The following is a 25,322-nucleotide window of genomic DNA, read 5'->3' as shown; positions in this document are numbered from 1 at the left end:
AAGTCTGACCTCCAGGAGAGTTAAAGTAGCTTGCCTACGTTGATCATTAGGAGAGATAATGGTAGGCCGCCCTTCCTTGGTTGTCAGGTCGCCCAAGAGAGAGAATGTAATGGTCAACCTTCCTTGGTTGTCTGGTCGCCCAAGAGAGAGAAAGTAATGGTCGATCTTCCTTGGTTGTCTGGTCGCCCAGGAGAGAGAAAGGTATTAAGTGATCACTCAGTATGCTCGTTGATGATCGGATGGTCCCTCTGTATGAGAGAGAAAGTAGTCGAGTGTCTTAGGTGATGATCAGATGATATTAGAGTGCTTGATAGTGATATCAGTGGAATATGAATAAGTTCGGCGATAACCAGATGATCGAGTGTTTTAGTCGGGAATTTGATGATAGTACTGAGTTTGTACTTGATGTGTTTGCCTAGAATCAGATGATCCGTATCATCTTCTTCTTGGTCCTTTTATAGAGTCTTTGATCGATCGCTACTCGGTGATGAGTTGTCATCTTTAATGATGGTAACGCATGGGTTGTCACAATTAATATGGATTTCGTAACTTCCTAACGGATATATCCAGGATATTGTCATCTTGAATGACTGTAACATCTCTCCAACGGATAGACGGCAGGAGGTCCGTTGAGGATTTAAGGGTGGACCTTTTCATCCAAGGCTGGATGTGCTTCCGTACTTGGGTCTGCTAAGAAGGCGAGGGCAGGCCTCTTCTCCTAGGACTGGAAGTGCTTAAATATTTCAGCGAGAGCGGACCTCTTTCTCCAGGGCTGGAAGTGCTTCTTTACTTGCCGTTGCTTAGGAGTACCCGAAGGTAACCGGGTCGGGCCCATTAACGCTTAGTTCATGGGTTTGATCACCGAGTAAGTCCGTTAATCGTGAATTTCTTGGGGCACTCCTGGTGACGTATTTTGGCCCATACAGTTCCTATTTAGGTCTGGAGTAAGTCTACTTTTTTAGCCTCTTCTATAATTTTCTAAAAGAATATCCAAACGAGCTTAATTCGGAAGTCGAAAAGAAAGACCAAAGGTAGCCAAAACGCAACGCCGAAGAAGATCCTAATGAGTTCAATTCAGAAGTCCAAAAGAAAGACAAGAGGCGCCCCAAAAGAAAGACAAGAGGCGCACCCATGCCAAGAGGCCCCAACCACCCCTGAGATGCCCCAACCAAGGTTCACCTCTTGTTTCCTTCCATGAAGATAATAGAAATATTTTCTAGTATTCACTTGTTCTCAAATATTCCACTAGAATGCTTTTAAAGAAGAGATTCAAGGAAAGATAAGGATTCATATAGAGATTCAACTGGTTGTACATTCCTCTAAAAACTAGAAGGTCGTGAGATTGATACTTGTTAGTTGTGCACTAAATAGACATAAATATCAACTATTATGGCCTTCAAGGGTTAGTTTCAATTGCCTTCAAGTTTAGTTAACATAGCAATTATTCTCTTTAAGGCCATTGGAAAAAAGATATTTGAATTAATGTCTCAGTCACTCAGACTGCATCTGCCATCTGATTGATTCCTCGAAATCGCAACGAGCTAAGTTTAAACAAATTATCACTATTTCAACAATCTCGGGTCGAGGTTCCTATTTTCCTCTTCTCTAGTCTAACAGATTCTGAAACCAATGTTGTTAAGTAAACAAACACAAGATACAATCCAAACAAGAAATGCACATTTGCCCTAGTAACTGATACATGATATTGTATCTTCTGCCTTTCTTTGCGAAACAAAATTCCGGGACTTCTAAATGAACTTCAGGTCAGCACAACTAAACTGGTCGCTTTTACTGAGGATTTGAACCATGTTGTGGTGCTGGTGGCGGTGGTGGCAGAGGCATACCGGTAGGATGACCCATGTGAGGCCCTGGATTCCCACTCTACAAAACACAGGCAATACAAATCAAAAAACGATGTGAAAGAGGCCCAAAACTATATGGGAGATGATGTATTTCTCATTGGCTTTTAGCCTATATATGAAGTTGGATTCCAAAAAAAAAAAACTATATGGGAGATATGCCAAATCCCACCAATCAAAACCCCAAAGCAGCAACTAATGACTCGTAGAGTGATAGTTGAATAACAAAGATTTGTGGAACTTCATTAGATAAGTCGGGTTTTACTTTCAAGACGGGAAATTATCCCGAAGGGCTAAATATGTATCTGAACTGAAGCACCTACAATATGTATGCTAATCAATGGATTTACCTGGTAGGGGTTGAGTCCTGGAGCCATTGGCAATTGTACACCTTGAGGACGGTTGAATGGCCCACCCATTGGATACATTTGCCCAGGTCCACTTGGACCAGAAGGCCCCTGCATGTTAGGCATTCCATTACCAAAACCACCCTGTGGAGGTTGCAGAGAATTAGGAGGTATTTGATTCATGCCCATGATGTGGCCTTGTTGCATTGGAGGGGCCATCTGATTTGCGGAACCTGACATACCCTGAATGAGCACATGAAACCACAAGTTATCAAATGCTATTCTAAATAGAACGATTGATAGGAAATTGACATTTGGCAATGAAGTCAAGTACCATTTGACCAGGCAATTGCGGAGAGTTAGAGAGTGTAGACATGGACGAAGAACCCGGCACTGATGGTAGTTGAGGTGGGGGAGGCCGAGGTAAATGAGGATGTGATAGCATCGGTAAATGAGACGGTAGTGGCTGCATCTGTGGCATATTAGGAGGTGGCATTTGAGGTAGAAATGGTTGATGCTGTTGTTGCGGCATACGATGAGGGAATTGTTGATATGCTTGACCAGAAGCAAGAAGGGATGGATGTGGGCCTGGTGGAAGTGGAGGAGGTCCACCAGGCATAGAAACTGGTAGAGGCTGCTGGTGCTGCTGCTCTCCTTGATCAGACATGTCAAGGGATGGTATAGATAATGGCATCGCTGCCCCAATACCAGGAATGGTTCCTTCATTTCGAGGCATACCAGTTGCAAAGGGTCCTGGAGTTGTTGGCCCTTCAGGTACTGGGAAATTACTGGCTATACGTCCTGCAAGTGCAGGATTTTGCTCACCAAATCCTGAAAAAGATCAAAGTTGATGAACAAATTGTCAAAAACTCAAACATAAAAGGAAAATAGGCAAAATTAAATGACAAAAAGAAGCAGGGATGCGAGTGGTTCAGCAAAAAATACATCCACTTGGAAGAACTCTTTTCTTGTTCTCTTTTGTGACCTTGATTATGATATACACAGCAAAAGGTGGACTTGGAGGAAAGGGATGATAAGAAAGATATGCTGTTACAAGTAAATCTAGCAAGAAGTTATAAAAAGAAAATGATAAGCGAGCCAGTACATCGCCCCTAGTTTTACCATACAAATAAAGGAAAAGGATTTTACACCCCAATTTGCCAGTTCACCAACTTTAGCCCCACAACCTAACTTCGTTAATCAGTATTGGTTCTTATTCTTCTCCTGTAGTATCTACTTCCTCTTAGTTCAGGTTTTATGTACAAAATTTTCCTTTGTTACTCCCATCTCTCCCAAGATATCAACCATCTACCCACGACAAGTTTGTGGAACCACCATCAACGTCTAGTTGCTCCTTAATTATCCCTCCAATTATGCTCTGATGCAGATCATCTTTATCTCAATTTTGTCATTAGAACACATCTTAAGAAAAGAACAAACCAAGGTACTGAAATAACTCTACCCAATTAGACTTGATAAGAAACACACTAAAATGTAGATTGTGAGCTTTAAAATGATCAAGGTGGAGAACTGGAGATGAATACTTATAACAAACTAATATACTTATCTCCCTCAGGTTGTTGGTTGCTTAGTTATGAAATATGATAAGTAGAAGAATCCTCCATATCAAGCAAATATGCGAAAGACAACTAACCTTGATTGTAGCCAGTATTGACTTTATCACGGGGAGGATCTCCTGGTCTGTTTCTACACCAAAACCTTGTTGTATGATCATTGCTACCACTGCACAGGATATAGACTACATAAATTACATCAAAATGGTGCACATTCAAATTCGAGGTTTACTTCAAGTATAGTCCCAAGGCTAACACTCGCAATGCATTAGAAATGTGTCGACGAAAAACTTCAAAGGAGATCATACAGAACACAACTAACAAACGGTACCTGCAAAGGATATAACCAATAGGATGCCAAGCAAGATCCCAGACACTATTTTCATGTGCACCATTTATTTCAACCTGAGGACTGTCGTGCCTGTGCATTTGAAGCAAAATGAGTGATATTGCATATCTAACAGTTACAAAATTGAGGGTTCGCCAAGAAAATGAAGAAAAAGAGTAAAACAAGTATGTTGTGGGCCCAGTTGCTATTAGGAGCTATTGTAGAAACACCAAATAACCATGTCATAAAATGTACTCCTCTTTCTTGAAATAGGTTTTATATCCTTACAAGAATGATTGGAGTCGAGGTAATCACTAGAAATTTCGATAAGGAACCAGTAGTTACCCGACAAGCCAATGAAAGATGGACCCATCAAAACTGCCGCTGACAAAATATTCTTCATGGAATGGATGCCAAGCAAGAGCTAGCAACAAAGAGCATAACTTCAGTAACAAATAAACCATATTCCACCAGATGAAAAAAATAACAAAGTTACAAATCTGTTAGCCATAAACATAGAAGCAACGGGTGCTTCTCAGTCAACAGATGCTTCTCAGTCAATTGCCTCAGCAAGATTACCATACCTTTTTTTGGAGAAATTAGAAGAACTCGTCTATGCCAACATGCACTATATACGAGTAAAGGAAAGCTCTGTGAATTTGGGTTTGGTCCAAAACCGAGAGAGATAATAAGGTCTAGTTACCCCGATGCCAGACCCCATTAAAATTTAAATATAAATTCTATCCAACTAAAAATGTAAAACAGCAAATATATAGATCCATTCTAACATATACAAACAAATACAAGTGACAAAAATCACTGTGTTATTCATAGATAAGCAAGAGCTTTACTAACCAGTAACATCCTTCCGATGCCCCCGGAACGATTCAAGTTCTTTCATAGCTCTTATATCGTAGAGCTGGAAAACAATGAGGATGATTGATGTTAAGTGTCATTCTTAACCAGTAAGTTAAATAATAAATAGCAGGGCTTTAGGTCCAAACTTATACAGGGCAGAGAGAAACAAAACTGGACTAGGAAACAAATTATCTTGGTTAATCATACGAAAATGTTAGCAACATAAATGCAATTATCTGGTAAAAATCAAACGAATATCTGATAGAAATACTATTACTGTGATAAAATGATGAGGATAAATGAATAGGAACCGAATGATAGGTATGAATTGAGTTCTCAAAGCCTGCCTCTACAAGGATACCTCATATCCCATAAGAAAACCAAGCATCTAGTGATTCCAAGACCACGTCACCAAACTAAATATACACCATTTTTTGGGCTTCATACTATGTTTTGGCTGATTATGGTCTGTTGATAGTGGATACTATGTTTTGGCTTTTCACGGACTCAAGTGGTGCACATAAAATCATGGAGTTCAGAGAAAGGCGGCAAGGAACTAACTACATCAAAAGTGACATTAAGGACTTGCTCGGGAGATCACTATACATTTTGGATTACTTTCTCGGCTTAATCTGAAGACTTTCATCTTTTTGTGCTTTAGTTGTTAAGAAAAATGCTCAAGTTTAAACCGAAATTAGTCGAGTGCTCACGCCCAAGTAGTTTGTGACTTATCTTTCAAAATATTGTATCTGATGGATGCCATAAACTCATATTCATGTTATTCTCCCACTCTTGTATAAGAATAAATTCTGCACATGGGATTCTTTAATTGCAACGCATATCCATCCGCAAAACAAATATTGTTGCACAAAGTTTAAAGTATTGACACCTTTAAGCAGGATGTAACAATACTACTAAAAAGCCAATTATTTTCGCGAAATTCTAATAACCACAGAACCGGCACGGCTTCACTTCTGTGTATGCTTGCTATTGGACGGGAGATGAGAGTAATTAAAGGGGGAAAAAACGAAAGAGAGCGATCATAGCCACCAGGGGCCGGCTTTCGTTAAAGCACCTACAGGTGATGGCCGATCTAACACTTGACTTGAAGATAAAGAGCCACAGTGATTATATAATTCATTTCGAAAGTAAAATAGTTTGAAGAATACTAAATGTGTAGTTCATATCTGCTTTTCTTCATCAGCTTGAACCACAAGATTGGCAATACTTAAATCAAATATAAGAAATTGCTCAATTTTAAAATTCAGAAAATACTTCCAAGGGCATACCTTGATTATTTGATCCTTTGAAGCAGTCAGCACCCAATTGCCGTTTTCATTCCATTTAACACAGAGAACTGTATTCTTATGACCATGGCTGCAAAACACGTACATACATAACCAAACAGCAAACAAACGATAGAATGATGACTTCACAAATTAGGAAACAATACTTACAAAGAAGAAAGTTCTCTCCCACTTTTAGCATCCCAGAGTTTAACTAGGTTATCTTTGCCACCTAATAAAGATGGTAAAATGTCAAGGTTGGGAGCAAGAGTTAGATGCCTAAGAAAAACAATGAAAACAAAAGAGTGTGCAAACCTGAAACTAGTAGAGACTTTGTCGGATGCCAATCAACACTCTTTACATCCCAACCATGGCCTGCCTGAGTTCAAAGCCCATACACTAGACTCTTAGGTTTTCTCGAGAATATTAAAGCACATCGAATATACTTGAGAACATTCAGATGTGAAAAGGCTCTAAGAAAAATTCAAATGTGCATTCTCAAAGAAATTAACTAATATAAATAACTAAAATGGTAATCCAAGCAACAGGGATATGAAGTCAATGACATAAATAAAGCATGATCTCATGTCATAGCAACAAATAAATAAATATCTTCTATATTCAATGTGAGAGAAGCAAAGTTTGAGAACTGAACCACCCAAATGATGCAGTTGCAGAACAGCAGAAGCATGATGAACCAGTTGTTGTCATTGTTACACATACACCCTACTAGCCATTTTTACTTCACGTGAGTCGTGCCAGTTTCAAGAATCAAGAGTAAGAAGTTGAAACCGAAGGAACAGAACAGAAATTAAGAACCAAGATCCAACTTAACTTAAACGGCACGAGAGTGGCATGATCACTAAACATATTTGACACCATCATCAGGATGACTTGCCATGCTCAAGGAGTTACAAGTTTAGGACCTCGAAACATTCTGAATAGAGATGTTTCCAGCACTGATTTATCAGACATGAAATCGTACATGTCTACCTCAAGGGACACAGTGTATATGGGGCTCACAGGTTCCTCAATTATAGTACTCCTAGCATTGTCAAAACTAAAAGTGCTGAGAAATGTTTACAGAGTCAGAGACAATAGCTCCTTTAAACTGCATTCGGTGAAAGATATTGATCTATATGACCAACAAAGAACCTCTTTTATTAGAAAATAAAAGACCAAAGTTGTTTTCGTTTTTACATCACTTCGAATCCCAAATCTGAACATTTTTAATGTTTTTACTGGTATAAAATGAATTCCTAAAGGCATTTATCTCTCTAGTAAAATCAAATATTCTTCCTGACATAAACGAACGTGATGATTTATATAAAAACGTCTATTCTAGGTATTATATTAAAGATAATTTCACATCGGCAACAGATTGTCAGCTCACTCGTTCATCAAACAATGAATGATAATTGCACTGAAAGCACATAACTGCATAAGTACCAACCACTGATGAACCTGATGATTTCTTAAAGGCACATTACCAGATAAAGAGCGCTCTTCCTGGCACCGTGCAAAATCCCATACTTTAACAGTAGTATCATCAGAACATGAGCAAAACTTCAAATCAGTCCTGGAGAAGCTGTTCAACAAAAAGGGTTGTTAAACAACCTAATACGAAAGACTTCATGCTGACTGAACTGTAACGAATATAAAGATGTACCTCAGGTCACGGACCGATTCTTTATGGGCAGATTTATTTGCCTTCACATTATTCATGTTATTCTGCCAATACCTAATAAAATATTTAACATACAAAATATATTACAGTTCTTAGAAAAACATATTTATCTCATATAAACAGGAGCCCAACCAAATAGTAAGAGGCTAATCATACTTAATTGAGCCTCCATCGTCCCCAGTGACCATCCAATTTTCATTGTGACTCCATATCATAGACCGAATTGCTTGATCATGAGCCTGCACAGAAAGAGGTGTTCGAGACGATATTCAGTCTATGTTTCTTTTTCCACTTTGAAATATTGTGACTCAATATCTCATAACAGGAACCGATAAAGAAACAACCCAACTACAAGTCCATTTGTTATACCTGAAGAATCATTTCAAAGTTAAAGGACTGTCCGTTCCAAAGAGTAAATTCACCACTTTGAGAACCAGTAATGAGTCGTCTTCCTGTAGGAGTCCACTTTAGTAGAAAACAGTAGTATGTTAGGCATTAGATGGATAAAATCTCTTCAACCGACTGAATGCAACTGTTCCATCTTCACACTAATCGATTCATTTTTAAGAGACTAACTCACGAGATTTTAGTATCATTTTATTGACAGTCTTGCTTTTATTGGTAAACACTTTCTTCCAACATTATGCACATTCAAGCTTTGGCATTTCATAGACCTAAGCAACATCGACGCTCATTTTGATATATTTATAGTGCAGATACTAAGATACAGCTACTCGTTTCAGGCTTTCAGCTACTTGGGTAACTAAAAGTCACTTAAACTTGTATAATGTGAGACTATGAATTTACATCTTCCTTTTACTACAAGCTCTAGAGAAGTTTCCAGGTTTCCAACACAAGATTGCTTAACAGGAGGATGCACTCTCTGCAAGACATAGGCTGAGTCTTTTTTTATGAACAATTTGATTTAATTGGTTGAAGAAAGGGGATGTACAAAAGGCCCCTAGGGGCAATGAGGACATATGATGAGTCTGTCAACCACTTATTTCTGCATTGCGAGGTAACGAGAGTTTGGAAATTCTTGTCAAATTTTAAGTCTCAATAGGGCACACCTCAGAAGGTGAACAATGGCGTGGAGCAATGGGGAGGGCATCTAATCCCCAAAAGAGGCAAGCATAGTTGGATGGTGATCCCTAACGGTATCATTTGGGGCATTTGGGAAGCTAGAATCAAGCTATTGTCAGTGGGAACTCAGACCCTTACCTTCTCTTGTAGAAGAGATCCAAGGATATATCAACTTCTAGAACTGAGCTGAAAAGTGGGCTAAACTCCTATTTGGAGTTCACTGTTTCTTGGGAACCCTTACTAGCAATATTAAAAAAAAAAAATCGTTCTCTGGGATTACAGTGTCCTAAACTGATCTAGCTGCCCTTTTGGTTTCAGAAGGGCAGCTAGCTCTTGTACCGCTTTTCCTCTATCAATATTAATTCAAATTGTTCAAGAAATATCTTGTGTTTATTTGAATAAAAATGTTATGGATCCATAACATACCACTCTATGTTAATATTATTTCTGTATAGTTCAAATTCCAAATTTAACAATACTTGATCCGAGATTAAAGAATTCCTAGGCTGAAGGACCTGACTACAGAGAACAAAATTGGGGGCACGATCACAGGCCCGTATTAGGATTCTTTCATGTTGGCATATTAAACACCTGCACCAATTTCCACTTTACATAGACATGGACTGTGAACTCTATACTTAATGTAGGTCAGAGTGATACTATCCCATTGGAATGGACTTCAATGAACTCACCAGGACACGGTTTATAGAACACCTGTTTTTGTTAGTCGATGCATGAACAAACTTTGTAGCAAAGCTTGTGGATGGATTATCTGCATAGGCAATTGTCGGCAACATCTGCACATTGGTAACAATATATTCGAGGAACATCATTAGCATATCAGCACCATTATCGTGGTATGGACGACTAACGAAGAATATTTAGGTCAAAGTAAAACATAAAAGAAGAATCACAAATAGGTGAATGCATGAAGAACAGTAAGCAATTGACAAGCTAGGGAAACTAACATCTATTGCCGCAGCTGGTGTAGGTTGCAAGACAGTCCTATCCCTTGAATCTCGTTGCCAATTACGAGTCTGGAAAAAAATATATCCAATTTATGTAACTTACATTCAGAAGAAAACAACATAAAGTGAACAAAACTTTATCAGTGAGGTCAAGTTCGTGGAAACAAAATAGTAAAAGACCTTGGTGGAGTCAGCAGTGCTAACTGGTCGATTGCCAATGTATCACCTATATACCATATATCAACTAGCATCCCAGTACCAAATACAATATACCAAAAGACAACCTATATTACTCTATAATTTATTACCCATATATCTGGATGAAAATAACGGCATACCGTACATACTGCAGATATATCAACCATAATGGAACATAAGCGGTCTTCTTCTCTAATTTTTTCCCGATATTGTTCCCAATATATCAGTCATAACGTTTATTACCCTTTGCTGTTAAAGAACTATATGAACACATCGATATAGATATAGTGAAAACGTCTTTTGCATTCTACATAGTTAAGCAGTCGTCCAACTAATTACTGACTAATGCGCTTACAGACCAAGTTCCACACAATAACAAAATTCACCTGCATATACCGCACAACAGTGCTTGTATAATCAACTGCTTTCCTCTGCACTAGCTTCCTAACTCTTTTAGCAGTGAAACTGTCTGCATGAGCTACAACAAATCCATAGAAGTGAGAAAAATAATGGGAACAAACAAGAATATGACAGGGATTGCCTAGTATCTGCCAAATCGTTAATCATTCATCATAAAGCACAACACGGATGAGGGAATGAAAAAAGACCATGTATCAATATACATAACACAGACGAATACCTGAAAGACTACTTTAACGAGAAAATACATCTTAGACCAATATGTTAGATGGAACAAAATATGAAAAGTTCCGAGACGTCATTTACACATGAGTTAAACTTGGGAAATCCAGAATTAAGAGTACAATTCTTGTTGAGGTTTATACATAAAAATGACTGCCGAAAGTAGAAATACAACCTCAGAAATAACTGTTCACATCCAAAAGAAAATTCTTTTTTGGTCCTTCCAATTAACAACAAGATGAATTTGGTCATTTGGTGCACGTCCTTCAACTGCACTTCTTCACGCTATTAGTGAAGAATAATGTTTCTGACATTTGAGGTTTGTGTAGACTATCAAAACCAATCTAAGTTTGACATTTCTTTCTCAAATTCTAACTAATGGACGAACCAAGCATATATTCTGATATCCTAGAACTTGCATCGATGGGAGTACAGATACAAAAGCAAACCAATTTTGGCATCCTTTGCAGCCTTTATATTCAGCTTGGAGGTAATAGTGAGTAAAATGTAATCTTCTCATTGGTGGTACTTGACACCACAACCCTAAGGGTGCCAACCCTTTGTACAAAATTCTTGTATATATTAAATCAAATGTTTCAAACAAAATAAAACTGACCCATAATACTAAAAAAATAAGGTACAAGAAACTAAAAAGTTGTGCACTGTACCATCATAAGGAACCGGACCAGTGGCGTGTTGATAATCAGAGGTAAGATTTGTCGAAGAAGCTGATGGCTGTCGCATTGGTGGCCCCCTATGAAAATCCATGCCTTGTTGATGTTGCTGCATCTGATGAGGGTGCTGCTGCATCTGATGAGATTGCTGCTGCAAATGATGAGGTTGCTGCTGCATCATATGATGTTGCTGCTGCATCTGATGAGGTTGTTGCTGCATCTGATGAGGTTGTTGCTGCATCTGGTGAGGTTGTTGTAGCAGTTGAGGCGGTGGCTGCTGCTGCAGCTGATGAGGTGGTGGCTGCTGCTGCAGCTGATGAGGCGGTGGCTGCTGTTGCAGTTGATGAGGCGGTGGCTGCTGCTGTAGTTGATGAGGCGGTGGCTGCTGCTGCTGCATCTGATGAGGTGGTGGCTGCTGCTGCATCTGATGAGGCGGTGGGTGCTGCTGCATCTGATGAGGCGGTGGCTGCTGCTGCATCTGATGAGGCGGTGGGTGCTGCTGCATCTGATGAGGCGGTGGGTGCTGCTGCATCTGATGAGGCGGCGGGTGCTGCTGCTGTTGAGGTGGCGGCGGTTGGTGTTGTTGCTGCTGTTGTTGATCATTATACATCATCCTTTACTCGAAGTTGTTATTGTAATCCTAACTGAAAAGATTGAGCAAAAAATAGAACACATCATCCTTCAGGTATCTTCACCATAAAAAGGGTTACCTATCAATCTATCAATACTTCATTTTCATATTGTATAGTTCATTTTACAAATTTGAAAAGTACAATGAAGAATGTTTTATATACCATGGGTCAAAAAAAAAATCCCACCAACAATTGATGGGGTTAAAAGGACTAAACAAACTAAAATCATATAATCACAACTTAGAGAGATTCTTATTCACCTAAAATTAGTAAACCCGCTCTCTCACTCACTCTTAATCAGAATCCTGATTTGCGAACAACCATTGACAAATTCACAAACACATTATGAGCACATATCTTGATTGTAGGTCTGATTATAAATAAATAGATATCAAATGAGCATAAAGAAACTCAAATCAATGCCTATAAGTAAAACAAAACCCTAAGAAGAAACTTTGTACTCACCGAACTTACTGATATTTCCCCTAACTTGCAGAAAAATTCGACTTTGAGCGAAATCACGAGATCAGTATCGATGGTGAGTAGATTTCGTAAACCCTAGCGACGTTGTTAGTGGCGGGAGAACCTTTTGGTGTTTTATCTTGTACTAAATCTTTTCATTTTGTCCTGTGGGATAGAGAGAGAGAGAGAGTGAAGAGTTTGCGGGGTTATGAACCGAAGAGTACTTCTTACTTTCTTGATCTCCCTAAACCCTTCCCAATTGGTACAAGGAGATCGATGTAGAGATTAAAAAATAAATAAATATTTATTTTTAAGACCCATTTAAAAAAAAAAAAATTAAAACATGATTACATTTAGGTAGAGGTGGGAATCGGGCGGGCTCGGGCTCGGGCTCGGCTTAGCCGAGCCCGAGGTAGTGAGTCGGGCAGATCGGGCCGGGCGAATCAATGACTTGAAGTGCCCGTAGCCCGTCCGAGCCCGGCTACTCGAACGGGTTTCAAAGGGCTCGGGTCGGGCGGGCTCGGGTTTTAAAGAATTATTAAAAAAAATAAAATAAACAATAATTTAATAATAAAACAATTATTTAATAAAAAACAATAATTAATTAAAATACCAATCATTATATATATGATTATCAGATTATATAATAAACAAAATTACATAATCACCCATGTTAATAACAAAAAGTACCAAAAGGTCCAAAATATAAACAAAAAGTTACATTTTCCTCCATTAATCGAGCAATTGAACTTGAGACATGCTAGGACTAGGAGTTGGTTCGGGAAACCCGTCGTTTAACGGATCAAACTCCTTCAAAGTAACATTAAGCTCATGTTTCCACCAATCCTTAAGACAAACACAACACTCCAACATTTCCGAGGTTAGGCTACTCCGATAGTCCCCCAAAATTCTTTTACCTAAAGAGAAAGCCGAATCGGAAGCAACAGTCGAAACCGGGACGGCAAGAACATCACGTGTTATTCGGGACAATATCGGATACCTCTTTTCGTTCTCACTCCACCAACCCAAAACATCAAACTTTTCAATATTATCGACCGAAGGATCTGGCTCCGACTCATATCTAGATATTTCTTCGGAAGCGGTAGCTATGGGGTCCTTTCGGACTCTCTTAATACTTCTCCAAAAAGCACCACGCCTAGACGATCCATCAGGCTCACTCTCGGGTTGATCAACAATAGACGATGAAGAAACGGATGTAGGCACACTCAAATCAGCCGTATACTCTTTAAATAATTGACGTAACTTGCCGATCATGGTGATAGATTGCTCAGTAGAACACTTGATAACATGAGACGAACTATCGAAACAGTTCTCAAGTTCAGTTAAGAGCATATCAACTTTCATTTTGATCCTTGGATCTAAAATACATGCAATACCAAACAATACGGGAGTTTCACCCCAATACTTGCAAAATTTAGCTTCCATCGAATGAATAATGCCCGCGAACATAGGATCATCTCGATTATCCAAAAATACCATCCCAATATCAACCAAATACTCCAAGACGGAGTTAGAAGTCACATAATCAACACCAGAAAAGAAGTTGGTTGCCTCATAAAAAGGATTCAAAAACTTGTACAACAAATTGGCGCGCTGCCAATCACTACTCGATAAGACAAAAGGTGGAGATCGATCAGATAAGAACGAGTCAATCGGATCCTTAAACGGAAAGGCACTTGTCAACATAAGATAGGTTGAATTCCAACGATGTTTTACATCCAACTGCAATTTTTTAGGAGAATAATTCTTTGATTCACAATGTGTTCGAAATTGTGCATTTCGAGTCTCCGATGCAGCGATATATTCAGGACAACCTTTTAACCGTGTAAGCATTTCTTTAAACTGAGGAACTTTAAAACCATCCTGAACAACTAAGTTCAAGATATGACAGCAACATCGAACATGAAATAATTCGCCTCTCAATGGTAAATGAGGCATTAACTCGATTAATCGAGAAACAGACACTGTATTTGCACTGACATTATCCATTGACAGAGAAAACACTTTGCCAGATATCATCCAATCATTAGTTAACTTATCATACAAAACATTGGCAATGTGTTCCCCAGATATCAGAAGTAAGAGCAATTCGACCAGGACACACCAAATCTCATCGATGTAATGCGCAGTTATGCACATGTAACTAAGCCTCTGGTTCGAAGACCAGATATCAGAAGTAAGAGCAATTCGACCAGGAGCACTAAGTAAATCATTTCTAAGTGCATCTTTTTCTTCCTTAAAATATTTAAGGATATCATTTCTAACTGTGCTCCTAGAAAAAGACTTGAACCCAGGATGGAAGGAATCAGTAATATAAAATTCAAAGAAAGGGTCCTCCACAAATTGCATCGGCAACTCGCGAAGGATTAAAAGCTTGATCGTGTTTTTGCGAGCTCTCGACTGACTAAACTGGAAATGAACCATATTTCCGCTGTTTGGATTTTGTACCAACTTTGATTGAGATAAGTCGATTTTTAGTGCTTTAGCACACTTAAATGTGTGTCTCTTGAAATGGGTTGTCCCATTAGAAGATTTCGAATTTCGAGAAACACCACAAAAGTTGCATTTGGCCATTTTAATGTTCTTGCCTCCATTTTTAGGATCAGGAGCATCATGAAAGGAATAAAAGTCCCAAACCTTAGAAGTTCTGCCTCTCGTACAGGTTGATTTTCCAGTCTGCACATCTACTTCGCCTGTGGGAGAACCAGCAGGAGCAGACACACCAGGAACAGGAGGATCAGCAGTACCAGCAGGAGATATTTCTCCATGAGCACCACTCTGACTCTCCGTCAAATCAACCTAAGTAGAACCACAACCAACATAGAAAGTCATTCTACTAAGCTGAGTTCATGTGAAGAGAACTAAGATAACGAAATTCATCATCGGTTTGTAGGAACATCAATTTTCGTTCGGACATTCAATTTCTAACCAGCTTCCTTGAATCACCCATTTTGGTTACAGTGTTCTAACAACAAAGAAGTGTCCACAATTGGGAGAACCATTTAGGTTCTTCATCAATTCGGTCCTTCTAAGTGTTTAAACAAAGCATCCAAAATTGGAATGACAAGTGATCCAGTCTGAAATCATGAGTCCTACAGAGAAGGTAAGAAACATAGAAGTTGGAAATATACAAGTTCAGAACAAATAAGTTTAAGAACTTAGAAGATAGAAAAAAAGAAGTTGGAAAAGAAGGTAGAAACAAAGTAGTTAAAACTTAGAACACAGAAGTTTTAAAAAAAAGACAGAGAAGGGAGAAGAAAGAGAGAAGAGAAGTTTTAGAAACATAGTAAGTTAGAAATATTGTTGTTTTAAGAAAGAAAGAGAGAAGAAGAGTCTTGTTGTTTTAAGAAAGAAAGAGAGAAGTTTAGAACCAAGTTTTAAGAAAGAAAGAGAGAACTTTAGAACAAAGTTGAAAGAAAATAACTTAATTGTTTTAAAAAAGAAAACTTGGTTGTTTGAAAAAAACCAGAGAGAGAAAGAGAGAAGAATAGTTGAAAAAAAAAAAATTTGAAAATGTTGTTGTAGAAAAAGAAAACAGAAAGAAGGGAGTTTAAAAAACTTATTTGTTTTAAAAAAGAAAGAAAAACAGAGAAGATTAGTTTGAAAAACAGAGAATATTGGTTTAGAAAACTCCTAATGGTTGATGAAGGCAAGATCATTAGGGCCGATCGTATATTTGTATGATATCTCTATGACTATCCATTATTCCATTCCATCTAATGGTTCTGAAACAGAAAAATCTTATCTATTTGATCAGACAGATCGATAGTCAGATCTGTCTGATTAAATAGATCAGACTCAAATTAGATAGATCTGTTTCAGAACTAAAAAAATATTTAAAACATCCTCTACTTTGTATGTGATAATCATAGTATCATACTTATCAATGAACTATGATAGTATGATACTATGATCTATTTATGTAATCGTTCTGAAACAGACACTCTGATCTGTTTGATCAGACAAATCGATAGTTAGATCTGTCTGATTAAACAGATCAGACTCAAATGAGTTGAGTTCTGTTTCAGAACTAAAAAAAAAATAATCCACTATTTTTTCTTGTTTACAAGTACATCAACCACAAAAAAAAAATTACATGACAAATACATTATAGATCTGATCTATTTGATCAGACAGATCAAAGGTTTAGGACTGTGATCTGTCTGATCAAACAGATCTGACTCGTTAGAGTCGAGATCTTCACATATAATCATAACAAATAATGTTATAAACATTATTCATTACACATTACAACCGTTAACAAAAACATTCAATAAATAACATCAAATAAATTAAATAACATCAAATAAATAAGAGATCTGACCCTAAGATGAGTTTGAAGGCTTAACCGTGTCCTTTGATCCGAAGATCATCAGCGTATACCCATTATGAACTAACCATCAGAGAGATCAGAGACTTCGACCATAAGTAATCATAAACTTCGACCAACTTCAACCCACATGTAGTCTTTAACGGAAAATGACAGAGAGATGATGATGTACTAACCATATTGAGAGGCACCAAGGCAAGGACGATCAACAATAACCTTCGAGTTCGCAACAATGTTTAACCCTAGTGTTCTTTAATGGAGATACTAGAGAGAGATAATAGTTTGAGGCTGAAAGAGAGAGAGAGAGGGGCGGAAAGAGAGAGAGAGAGCGGCGGAGAGAGAGAGAGAGAGATGCAGATAGGGTTCGGTGAGAGGCATTAGGGTTTTTACCCAGAGAAGAGGGGGGTATTTATAGGTGGTCTGATTTAATCCAACGGCTGAGATATTATTTAATCTCAGCCCTTGGATTAAAGAAAAACTCGCGGACTTTCGGGCTTACCGACGGGCTACTATTCGGGCTCTACAAACGACCAACTTATCGGGCTATACTAACGGGCAACCAATCGGGCCGGGACTCGGACGGCTTAACGGGCCGGGACTCGGAATTGAGAACCTGTCCGAGTCCCGACCCTATTAGCCCGATATATCGGGCCGGGTTAGCCCGGCTCGGGGCTGCTTCGGTCATCGGTCTCTCACGGTTCAGGCCGGATCGCGGGTTTCCGGACCGTTTTCCCAGCCCTACATATTTACATTACATTTATGGTTTTGTGACCTCAAATGACAAAATATGCTTGTAACTGGCGTTAACTATTTTGATAAGACTCTTTAAGGCCGTATAGATTACCCTATACGTCATTATTTATACCGTCAACCTCTGCTCTGAATCGAACTTGGGATCTTCGGGGTTCTAGAGTTGATATACTACCGACTAAGCTAGCAATTGTTGGGTCAAAATCACTTGGAAAAAGATTTGATATCTCTATTTTAGATCTAAATATAGGTAGGAGATTTTGTTTCGTCAAAAAAACAAGTGAGAGATCCACGGATTGGAAAGGGAGTTTTGTGCCCCTCCGCATTTTCAACACGACGCACCGAAGAAATGACCTAGTGGGAAATAACGTATTATGAACAAATATTTATGTAGTACGATAGTTTACAATGTGTTGTGAAAGTACGAAAATTCTAAAGGGAGAAAGAAACGCCTTAAAAAATATGATTGCTTTTTGTTTATAAAATATTATGAACAACTGTATCATGATAAGCTTGTTAATAAGGTATTTTGTTGTCTTGTTTGTATTGAAAAATCATAATGCAATATGCGAATTTGCGAAATTTCATAAGCGGTGGATATTTTGGTTCTGGAAAAATTATTTTTCTTCCATTAATTTTGTCTAAATATAAGATTGATTAGAAAAATTGGACTAATCACTTTTCTTTTGTCGAGCGATGACTAATTACCCATTCCGTGTCACAAAATTGGATTTCGGGACTATCTTTTCAAAAATTTATAAAGACTAAAGAAAGCGAGATTAAAAAAATTAACCCTTTTCTCTTCTTTTTTCAAACTCAAATTTGAATAAATCATAGATAAAGATACAAAAAAAGTATAGGAAACGAAAGCAAATTGTTTATGATTTATTTTTTTTAGACATACCAACAAACTACAATATCAAAATCAATAAACATCACTCCAAACAAAATTGAGTTGAACATATCGATAGACTTCAAAACAATTGCGTTTCAATTTGTGTTTCTAACAAGAAAAATAAATTTAAGAATATAAACTTGTTTCATTTATGTTTGATTATTTTTCGAGCAAACAAACAAAAGAAAGAAATAAATAGATTACTCTTCGAGCAAACCAGATCTTAATTGACATCAACCGTAAAACTTCTTATTCCACGTGGTTGCATAGGCCCCCTGGAGTTCAACGGGGTTTCTGGTCTAGAAAAAGAGAGAGAAGATGGTGAAGTAGATGGTAATGGTAGTAGGAGAGTGGAAAGACGAAAAAAATATTTACGGTTAAGTTTGACTAACGAAATCATTATCTCGGGGCCAAAATTGTAATGTTAGACAAATACGAGGGCCTGATTTTTCAGTTGGTCACAAATCGGGGCCAAATTTGAAATTAACCCAAAATAAAAAGAAGAAACTCAAAAGTCAAAACACACACAGTGAAAGGGTTTAGGAACCACCATCATCTTCAAGTTCAACAACAAAAAAAAAAAAAAAAAAAACAGGCAACAGCAGCAATCAGAAGTAGTTGTGTTTTATATGAGTGGAGATTAAGGAAAAGATGAATATCCTGATCTTACTTTCAGCCTCAGTTGTTGCTCTTCTCTCAATCTTCTTGCTTCCATCTTTTACTCTTCATAGATGTAAGTCTATAATTCTTCTACAAAACCATAACCAAATATGAACTCTGGGTTTTGTTTTATTTTGATTGATTAATTAGTTAAGGAAATTTTCTTCTCCTTGTTCTCTTGATAGTGGGGTTAGTGAGTATGATGAAATCATCAACAAAATTAACAGAGTCAGAGGTGGGAGCAGCAGATTTGGTGGTAACAAATGCTTTAATCTATACCAGCAATTCATCTCTTCCTTTTGCTGAAGCTATGGCTATTCGTAGTCATCGTGTTATCCGAATAGGCAACCTTTCTTTTGTTCAGGTCTGTTTGTTCTTTACATTTCCATTCTTCTATGATATCAACTCTTCCTTCAATTTCTTTTGAGAAGAATAAAACTAGAAACCCATGTTTGGCGCTTGAGAATGAAATGCAATTACCAGGAATCACATTCAATATTAGTGTTTGGTGCACGGGAATGCATCAGGAATCACATTCCGAGTGAACACTATTGTTATTCCTACGCAAGGGGAATCCCGAACACGTCAAATTGGTGTTACTTTAAAATGTTTGTTTATGTTAGGCATGTATCTTTCAAAATGACTCAACTTATTTCTTTTGTATTAAATTTTTCTTTTTCATCCTCTTGAAATATTGATTATGGTATTTGTGTATATGTCGTGACTTATAAAGATGTAGTGATTGCAGGAGTTACTTGGCGATGGAACTAAAGAATTGGATCTTCAAGGGAAGATTGTAGTTCCAGGATTTTTTGATTCTCATGCACACTTGATTTCTGGAGGTTTGCAGGTTTTGAAACACCCTAATTTTGTGAAGTCCCCCTCCCCCCTTTTGTAGTAGTCTATGAAATTTTTTAGTATGGATGTGATCTCCTAACTTTATCAACTTATCGGTGATTGAATCCGGATATTAAGGGTGTCAATATGAACCACATTCTTGATCCTGGGCCAACCGTTTTTTTTAATGAGTGAACCTAGGTCCAGGGTTTAGAATCTTGGCTTCGTCAAGGAACCTTAAGCCTTGTTTGAACCTGGACTGACGGTAGTTCAAGTATTTTCTCTTTCAAAAAGAATTTGGCTGATCACGCCCTCCCCGTCCAAGTCCGAAGGTTATTGAGCTTATAAAGTTTTTGATTAGCCTATCTGACCTTGGTTGCTTGGATAGAGTGTGGTTCTAACCATCCCAGGCAGGACTGAATACTGAACGGAGCCCGAAATCACCATGGCCCATTGCTATGCCTAATTCCAATTGTTATAGAGTTTTAGTAGGAAGCTAATTTTGATTTTCATCAAGATTTGACAATGGCCCATTTCCTCTTCAATCTGTTCAGCTATTTCTTCTGCATCAAATATCCTAACATTAGTCAATCCTTTCATTTCTTATTGGAGCATGTTTTGTCTCGTGCTTAAAAAAGTGTGGTCAATTTGTGAACATGTCATACAACTATGCTGTATACTGTATACGTATCTGGCCAAATGTTAAACTGATGGTAATATGATAACTGTGGATCAGATGGAACAAGTTGTACTCTATGGTGTAACTAGCAGAGAAGAGTTTGTACAAAAGGTGGAAGAAGCTTTAAAAGGTAAACAACTTCATTATGCTTCTTACATTTTTCGGATTTCCTTAATATACCCAGCATCCTATACTGTAACAGAATAATGTCGACCACTTGTTGCTGTTTTATTCTTACATTTCAATGATTTCATAATAGACTAGACAATTACATTGAGCGTTGGATTTGATTTCCTCACTCCGAGTAGCGATCCATGTTCTGTTTTAGGACCTAGGAGCGAATCAAGCGAAACAGCTTACCTATCAATCACAAAAATATCCAAACACTCTCTCGACCAACAGTACACTAAACCTCACGTACATCTCTGGGCGGGAGAGTTGAAGAGATGTTTCCTTCCCCTGTCTCACTGTGTGCAATTGATTAGATGAATTATCTTCAAATCAATTTGAAAAGGTACAACTGTATACAGCCTAAGGCTGGACTTTGTAAATACACTTGCTAAATAAATTATGGGTTTTAGGCTCTTTCAGTCCTCTTGAACTTCAGTCACGTTCTCTAATTTATGCTATGAAACATTTTCCTTACTATTTGCGTTTTCAGATAAGCATCAAGGATGCTGGATATTAGGTGGTGGATGGAACCACGACCTATGGGGTGGAGACTTGCCGACTGCATCTTGGATTGATGATATTACGCCTAACAATCCTGTGAGAAACCACAAATTTTTAAGTATATAAGCGTGCTTACGGCATCTAGTTGTGCATAATGACGGCTATAAGGATCCTCTAAAATCTAGGTCTGGCTGTCACGCATGGATGGTCACATGGGGGTTGCAAATTTATTGGCTCTAAAGATGTCTGGAATTACTAATTGTACAGAAGATCCTGTTGGTGGTACTATTGTAAAAACCGCTAGTGGAGGTAAAATTTGAACTTTCTATTTTATCATGTTTTATGTGTGCAGTATTTAATATATCATGTCGTCGTTGACAATTGGAAAAAGCTTTGACAGGATAATTTACGAAAAAATACAGTAGGATATAAAAATGGTATGAAAGCGAAATAAATTCCTAGTGTTCTAAATAGTAATTGCTACTATTTCTTTAGACATCGGTCTCAAGTGGTCTTTCTGCATTAGTCGAAATTAGATTTATATGTAATAATTTCTATGTAATGAGGTGTTTAATCTGAGGCTAAACTAAGTGAAATACTTTATCTTCACATGTAGAACCAACTGGGTTGTTGATTGATTCTGCAATGAAGCTTCTTTTCCCTTTCATTCCCAAGGCTTCAGTGGAAGACAGACGGAATGCATTAGTAAGAGCTAGCGAATTTGCACTTACGAGAGGGGTGACAACAGTTGTTGACTTTGGAAGATTTTTTCCTGGTGCAGATGTAAGCAATGTCTGGGAAGATTTTTCAGGTTTTACTACTCTCCAACTTCCATTCTTACTATGATGCTATAAAGAGTTATTCCCTCTTCTCTTGCTTCCAATATATGTTTTTCCCCTCCTGTTGAATTCCTTCAAATTTTGGTGTTTATATTCTTCGACTTCAACCTTGAGTGCTTGCAGTAATCCTACTTTCATTTCCACAGATGTGTACCAATGGGCCGATTCAAAGGGGCAAATGCTGATCCGAGTTTGCTTATTTTTTCCAATGGAAACATGGTCACGTTTACTAGTACGACATTCTGTTAGACGACATTAAAACTTTTTCACTCTTTTTGTTAATATGTTTCAATGTTTCATTATGCTGGAAATAGAGAACGATACATTTTTCTGGTTAGATAATCCACGATGCTTAACAGTGTCAGTTCATCTGTTGTAACAACCAAACCTATGTATCGTGGACTTACTAAGCATTACGAGTGATACTTTGAAATGGAAAAAAGTGTGAGAAGGTAATGACTAGAGCAGAATTCTAGATATCTTTTACTGTCAAAATCTGGCCAGCTTCTCCATTGAAGTCTTCGACTCTTTTCTTCTTTGAAGCAACAACTAGGTAGTCAGAGTCTGAGAGTTTAGGGAAGCTCCAGATCTGTAATTTTATGTGCTTATTCATTTCTTCTTTTTCTATCTTTTGTTAAGGATCTTGTCAGCAGAACAGGTAGGGTTATAAGCGAATGGCTTTACTTGGGTGGTGTTAAGGCTTTTGCTGATGGATCCCTGGGTTCCAACAGTGCACTTTTTCATGAGGTTATGCTCGTTATGATGTCATAAATGCACTTTTGAAATATCTTTAACAATAATATATTTTTTTTTGAACAAGTATGTGATGTTTTCATATCACTACATGGAGCTGCAGTTATAAGTAACCCTACCCAGAATGAGATTCATGAGAGAATATATCCGTCCAAGTCATTCATGAAATGTCTAAGTTGTTTAGGTTCTATCTTTATTGTTTTTTAGAACTGTATAGAAATGCATGTGAAACTGAATATCTTAAGCCTATCCCTGTAATCATACGTAATTTATGGCAAGCTCTCAACGGTATATATAGTTTGCGATATCAAGATATAGGTTAGTTTCTTAAAACATGTTTTTTATCCCGAATGATATTCTGGTTTGATTTCTCCACTGCTGTTTGGTTGTACTACGAAGCATGATTTCTTGGTTTTGTATATGGTTCGAGTTTTTTCACTATAGACTAAAAGTATCTTATGGCTGAGTTTTACAACTATTTTCTCTAGCCTTACGTGGATGAACCTGATAATTATGGTCTTCAAGTGACACAACTTGATGCACTTCAAAATATGACGTTGGCGTCGGATAAATCAGGTCTCCAGGTTGTCTCTCCTCCTAACAACTCCCCACTACTCCATTACTAAATTTTCTCCCTAAGCTTGTTGAATGTAGAATTATCATTAAAAGTTCGGGTTGTCTAAATTCAGGTTGCAATTCATGCTATAGGTGATAAAGCAAATGACTTGATATTAGACTTGTATAAATCTGTTGCATCTTCAAACGGGAAGAGACATCGAAGGTTCAGGGTACTCAATCTATGAGCTCAACTTTTTTTATTTATCTCTTACAAATATTTAAGTAATCGATATGATCTTAATGGTGAATCTGAAATTTATATTGTCATGGAAATGAAACGTTTTCAGGTTGAACACGCCCAACATTTGGCACCTGGATCAGTAACCCGTTTTGGTGAACAAAGTATCATTGCCTCGGTGCAGGTTCAGCTAACTCTTTTCATCAACATTACTATTCATGCTTTTTCAGTAACATTCTATTCGACTCTTAATTTCCTCTTCTGGGTACTGAAATATTGATCTAACGTGTTATATGTTAATGTGATTGAATGATACCCTCAACAGCCAGATCACTTATTGGGTGATGCTGAAACAGCCGAGAAGAAGCTTGGTGTGGAAAGGGCTGCAAAGGGACCATTCATGCTTAGATCGCTCTTAGCTAGCAATGCAAAGCTAGCCTTTGGTTCCGATTGGCCAGTGAGAGATTTATCCTCTTAATTAACGATTTGTTTACTCTGTTATTGTTTAATTTTATGTTATGTTATCATTTAGCTATGATTGTGGAGAATCTTGAAATCATGATCAGCTCGTTGACTGCAGGTAGCAAAAATAAACCCATTGGGAGCGATTAGAACTTCAATGAGGAGAATTCCTCCCGGTTGGAAAAACTCATGGATCGAATCGGAATGTATTACACTTGACGATGCTTTAAAGGCGTAAGGAAACCTAACCCATTTCGATTCTTCAACATGATCTTTTGCTCTATCAAATACCAACTAAATATTTTTATTCTGTTGTCTCATATGACACTGAGAATTCATGGATTTCACTTTCCTTTTTCTCTTCTTCGTCTTTCAAACTTGGTTGTACTGCAAAATCCATCTCTTCATGGATCGGCTTACCTATTTAACATTGATTTCTACTTTGACTAATGAGCTATGATGTTGTTCTGAACTGATATTTGGTACGACTACGACATGGCAGGTCAACAATCTCAGCTGCTTATGCCAGCTTCCTTGACAATGACTTGGGATCTTTATCTCCTGGAAAACTGGCGGACTTTGTGGTGCTTTCTACCAGTTCATGGGATGAGTTAGAAGCAGAGGTATCTGCATCCGTCGAAGCAACATTCGTTGGAGGCATACAAGCCTACCCACGCCTTTGAAATTATTCTGGAATATTCATAGGTACTTACTTGGACAAAAGGGAATATGGGTTCTTATCGTACGATCAAAATGGTGGATGTCGGAAATTGCTGACAGAAGAGCGGCATATCCCAAGATTTCTAATGGCTGTCTCTATTCCATAAGTCAGGCATGTCAGTTGTTCAAAAAGCTGTATAAGATCTTAAATAGTGTTTATCACCAAAACATATTCCTGCAACCTTGCCTTGTTCACTATTTGGAATGTTGATGTACAATGTTTGCTTGTACTCTCTGTCACTTTATCCAGTATCCATAATATAAGTGGTCATTAAGGATATATTAATACTATCATTTTACAACATTTTAG

At 37.8% G+C, this 25,322-nt stretch overlaps 2 protein-coding genes across 6 annotated transcripts; one reads left to right on the top strand and one right to left on the bottom strand.

Moving 5' to 3' along the window:
* Positions 1–1,459: 1,459 nt before the first annotated feature.
* On the bottom strand, positions 1,460–12,917 carry FY (Transducin/WD40 repeat-like superfamily protein). 4 transcript variants are annotated; one of them, XM_086662035.1, is made up of 19 exons: positions 12,602–12,917; positions 11,499–12,148; positions 10,575–10,657; positions 9,991–10,059; positions 9,715–9,819; positions 8,309–8,404; positions 8,096–8,178; positions 7,922–7,993; positions 7,743–7,840; positions 6,568–6,627; positions 6,424–6,484; positions 6,256–6,343; positions 4,964–5,027; positions 4,454–4,532; positions 4,112–4,201; positions 3,861–3,949; positions 2,541–3,037; positions 2,210–2,449; positions 1,460–1,881 (listed from the first exon to the last, which is right to left on the bottom strand). In XM_086662035.1, the coding sequence occupies exons 2-19, from the start codon at positions 12,115–12,117 to the stop codon at positions 1,789–1,791; spliced, it is 2,586 nt and encodes an 861-aa protein (XP_086518161.1). In that variant the 5' UTR covers positions 12,118–12,148; positions 12,602–12,917; the 3' UTR covers positions 1,460–1,788. The 4 variants fall into 4 exon arrangements, with proteins under 4 accessions (XP_086518161.1, XP_086518159.1, XP_086518160.1 ...); XM_086662033.1 differs by having other exon boundaries at positions 10,575–10,666; positions 12,602–12,914; XM_086662034.1 differs by having other exon boundaries at positions 10,575–10,666; positions 12,611–12,873.
* A 6,196-nt stretch (positions 12,918–19,113) lies between these two features.
* Positions 19,114–25,292, top strand: LAF3 (Amidohydrolase family). Of its 2 annotated transcripts, none has more exons than XM_086662027.1 (15): positions 19,114–19,327; positions 19,440–19,618; positions 20,003–20,104; positions 20,828–20,900; positions 21,432–21,538; positions 21,628–21,751; positions 22,059–22,253; positions 22,428–22,513; positions 22,921–23,028; positions 23,523–23,618; positions 23,724–23,822; positions 23,940–24,014; positions 24,156–24,287; positions 24,411–24,526; positions 24,795–25,292. In XM_086662027.1, the coding sequence occupies exons 1-15, from the start codon at positions 19,246–19,248 to the stop codon at positions 24,973–24,975; spliced, it is 1,755 nt and encodes a 584-aa protein (XP_086518153.1). In that variant the 5' UTR covers positions 19,114–19,245; the 3' UTR covers positions 24,976–25,292. The 2 variants fall into 2 exon arrangements, with proteins under 2 accessions (XP_086518153.1, XP_086518154.1); XM_086662028.1 differs by having other exon boundaries at positions 19,117–19,327; positions 20,003–20,096.
* Positions 25,293–25,322: the final 30 nt, after the last annotated feature.

Source organism: Eschscholzia californica, unplaced genomic scaffold (genome assembly GCF_041429995.1).
Source record: "Eschscholzia californica isolate CP2 unplaced genomic scaffold, dmEscCali1.0.p SCAF_2, whole genome shotgun sequence".
In the NCBI taxonomy this organism is placed as follows: domain Eukaryota; kingdom Viridiplantae; phylum Streptophyta; class Magnoliopsida; order Ranunculales; family Papaveraceae; genus Eschscholzia; species Eschscholzia californica.
Note: the sequence above shows the minus strand (reverse complement) of the source record. Positions and strands in the feature narration are given on the sequence as shown.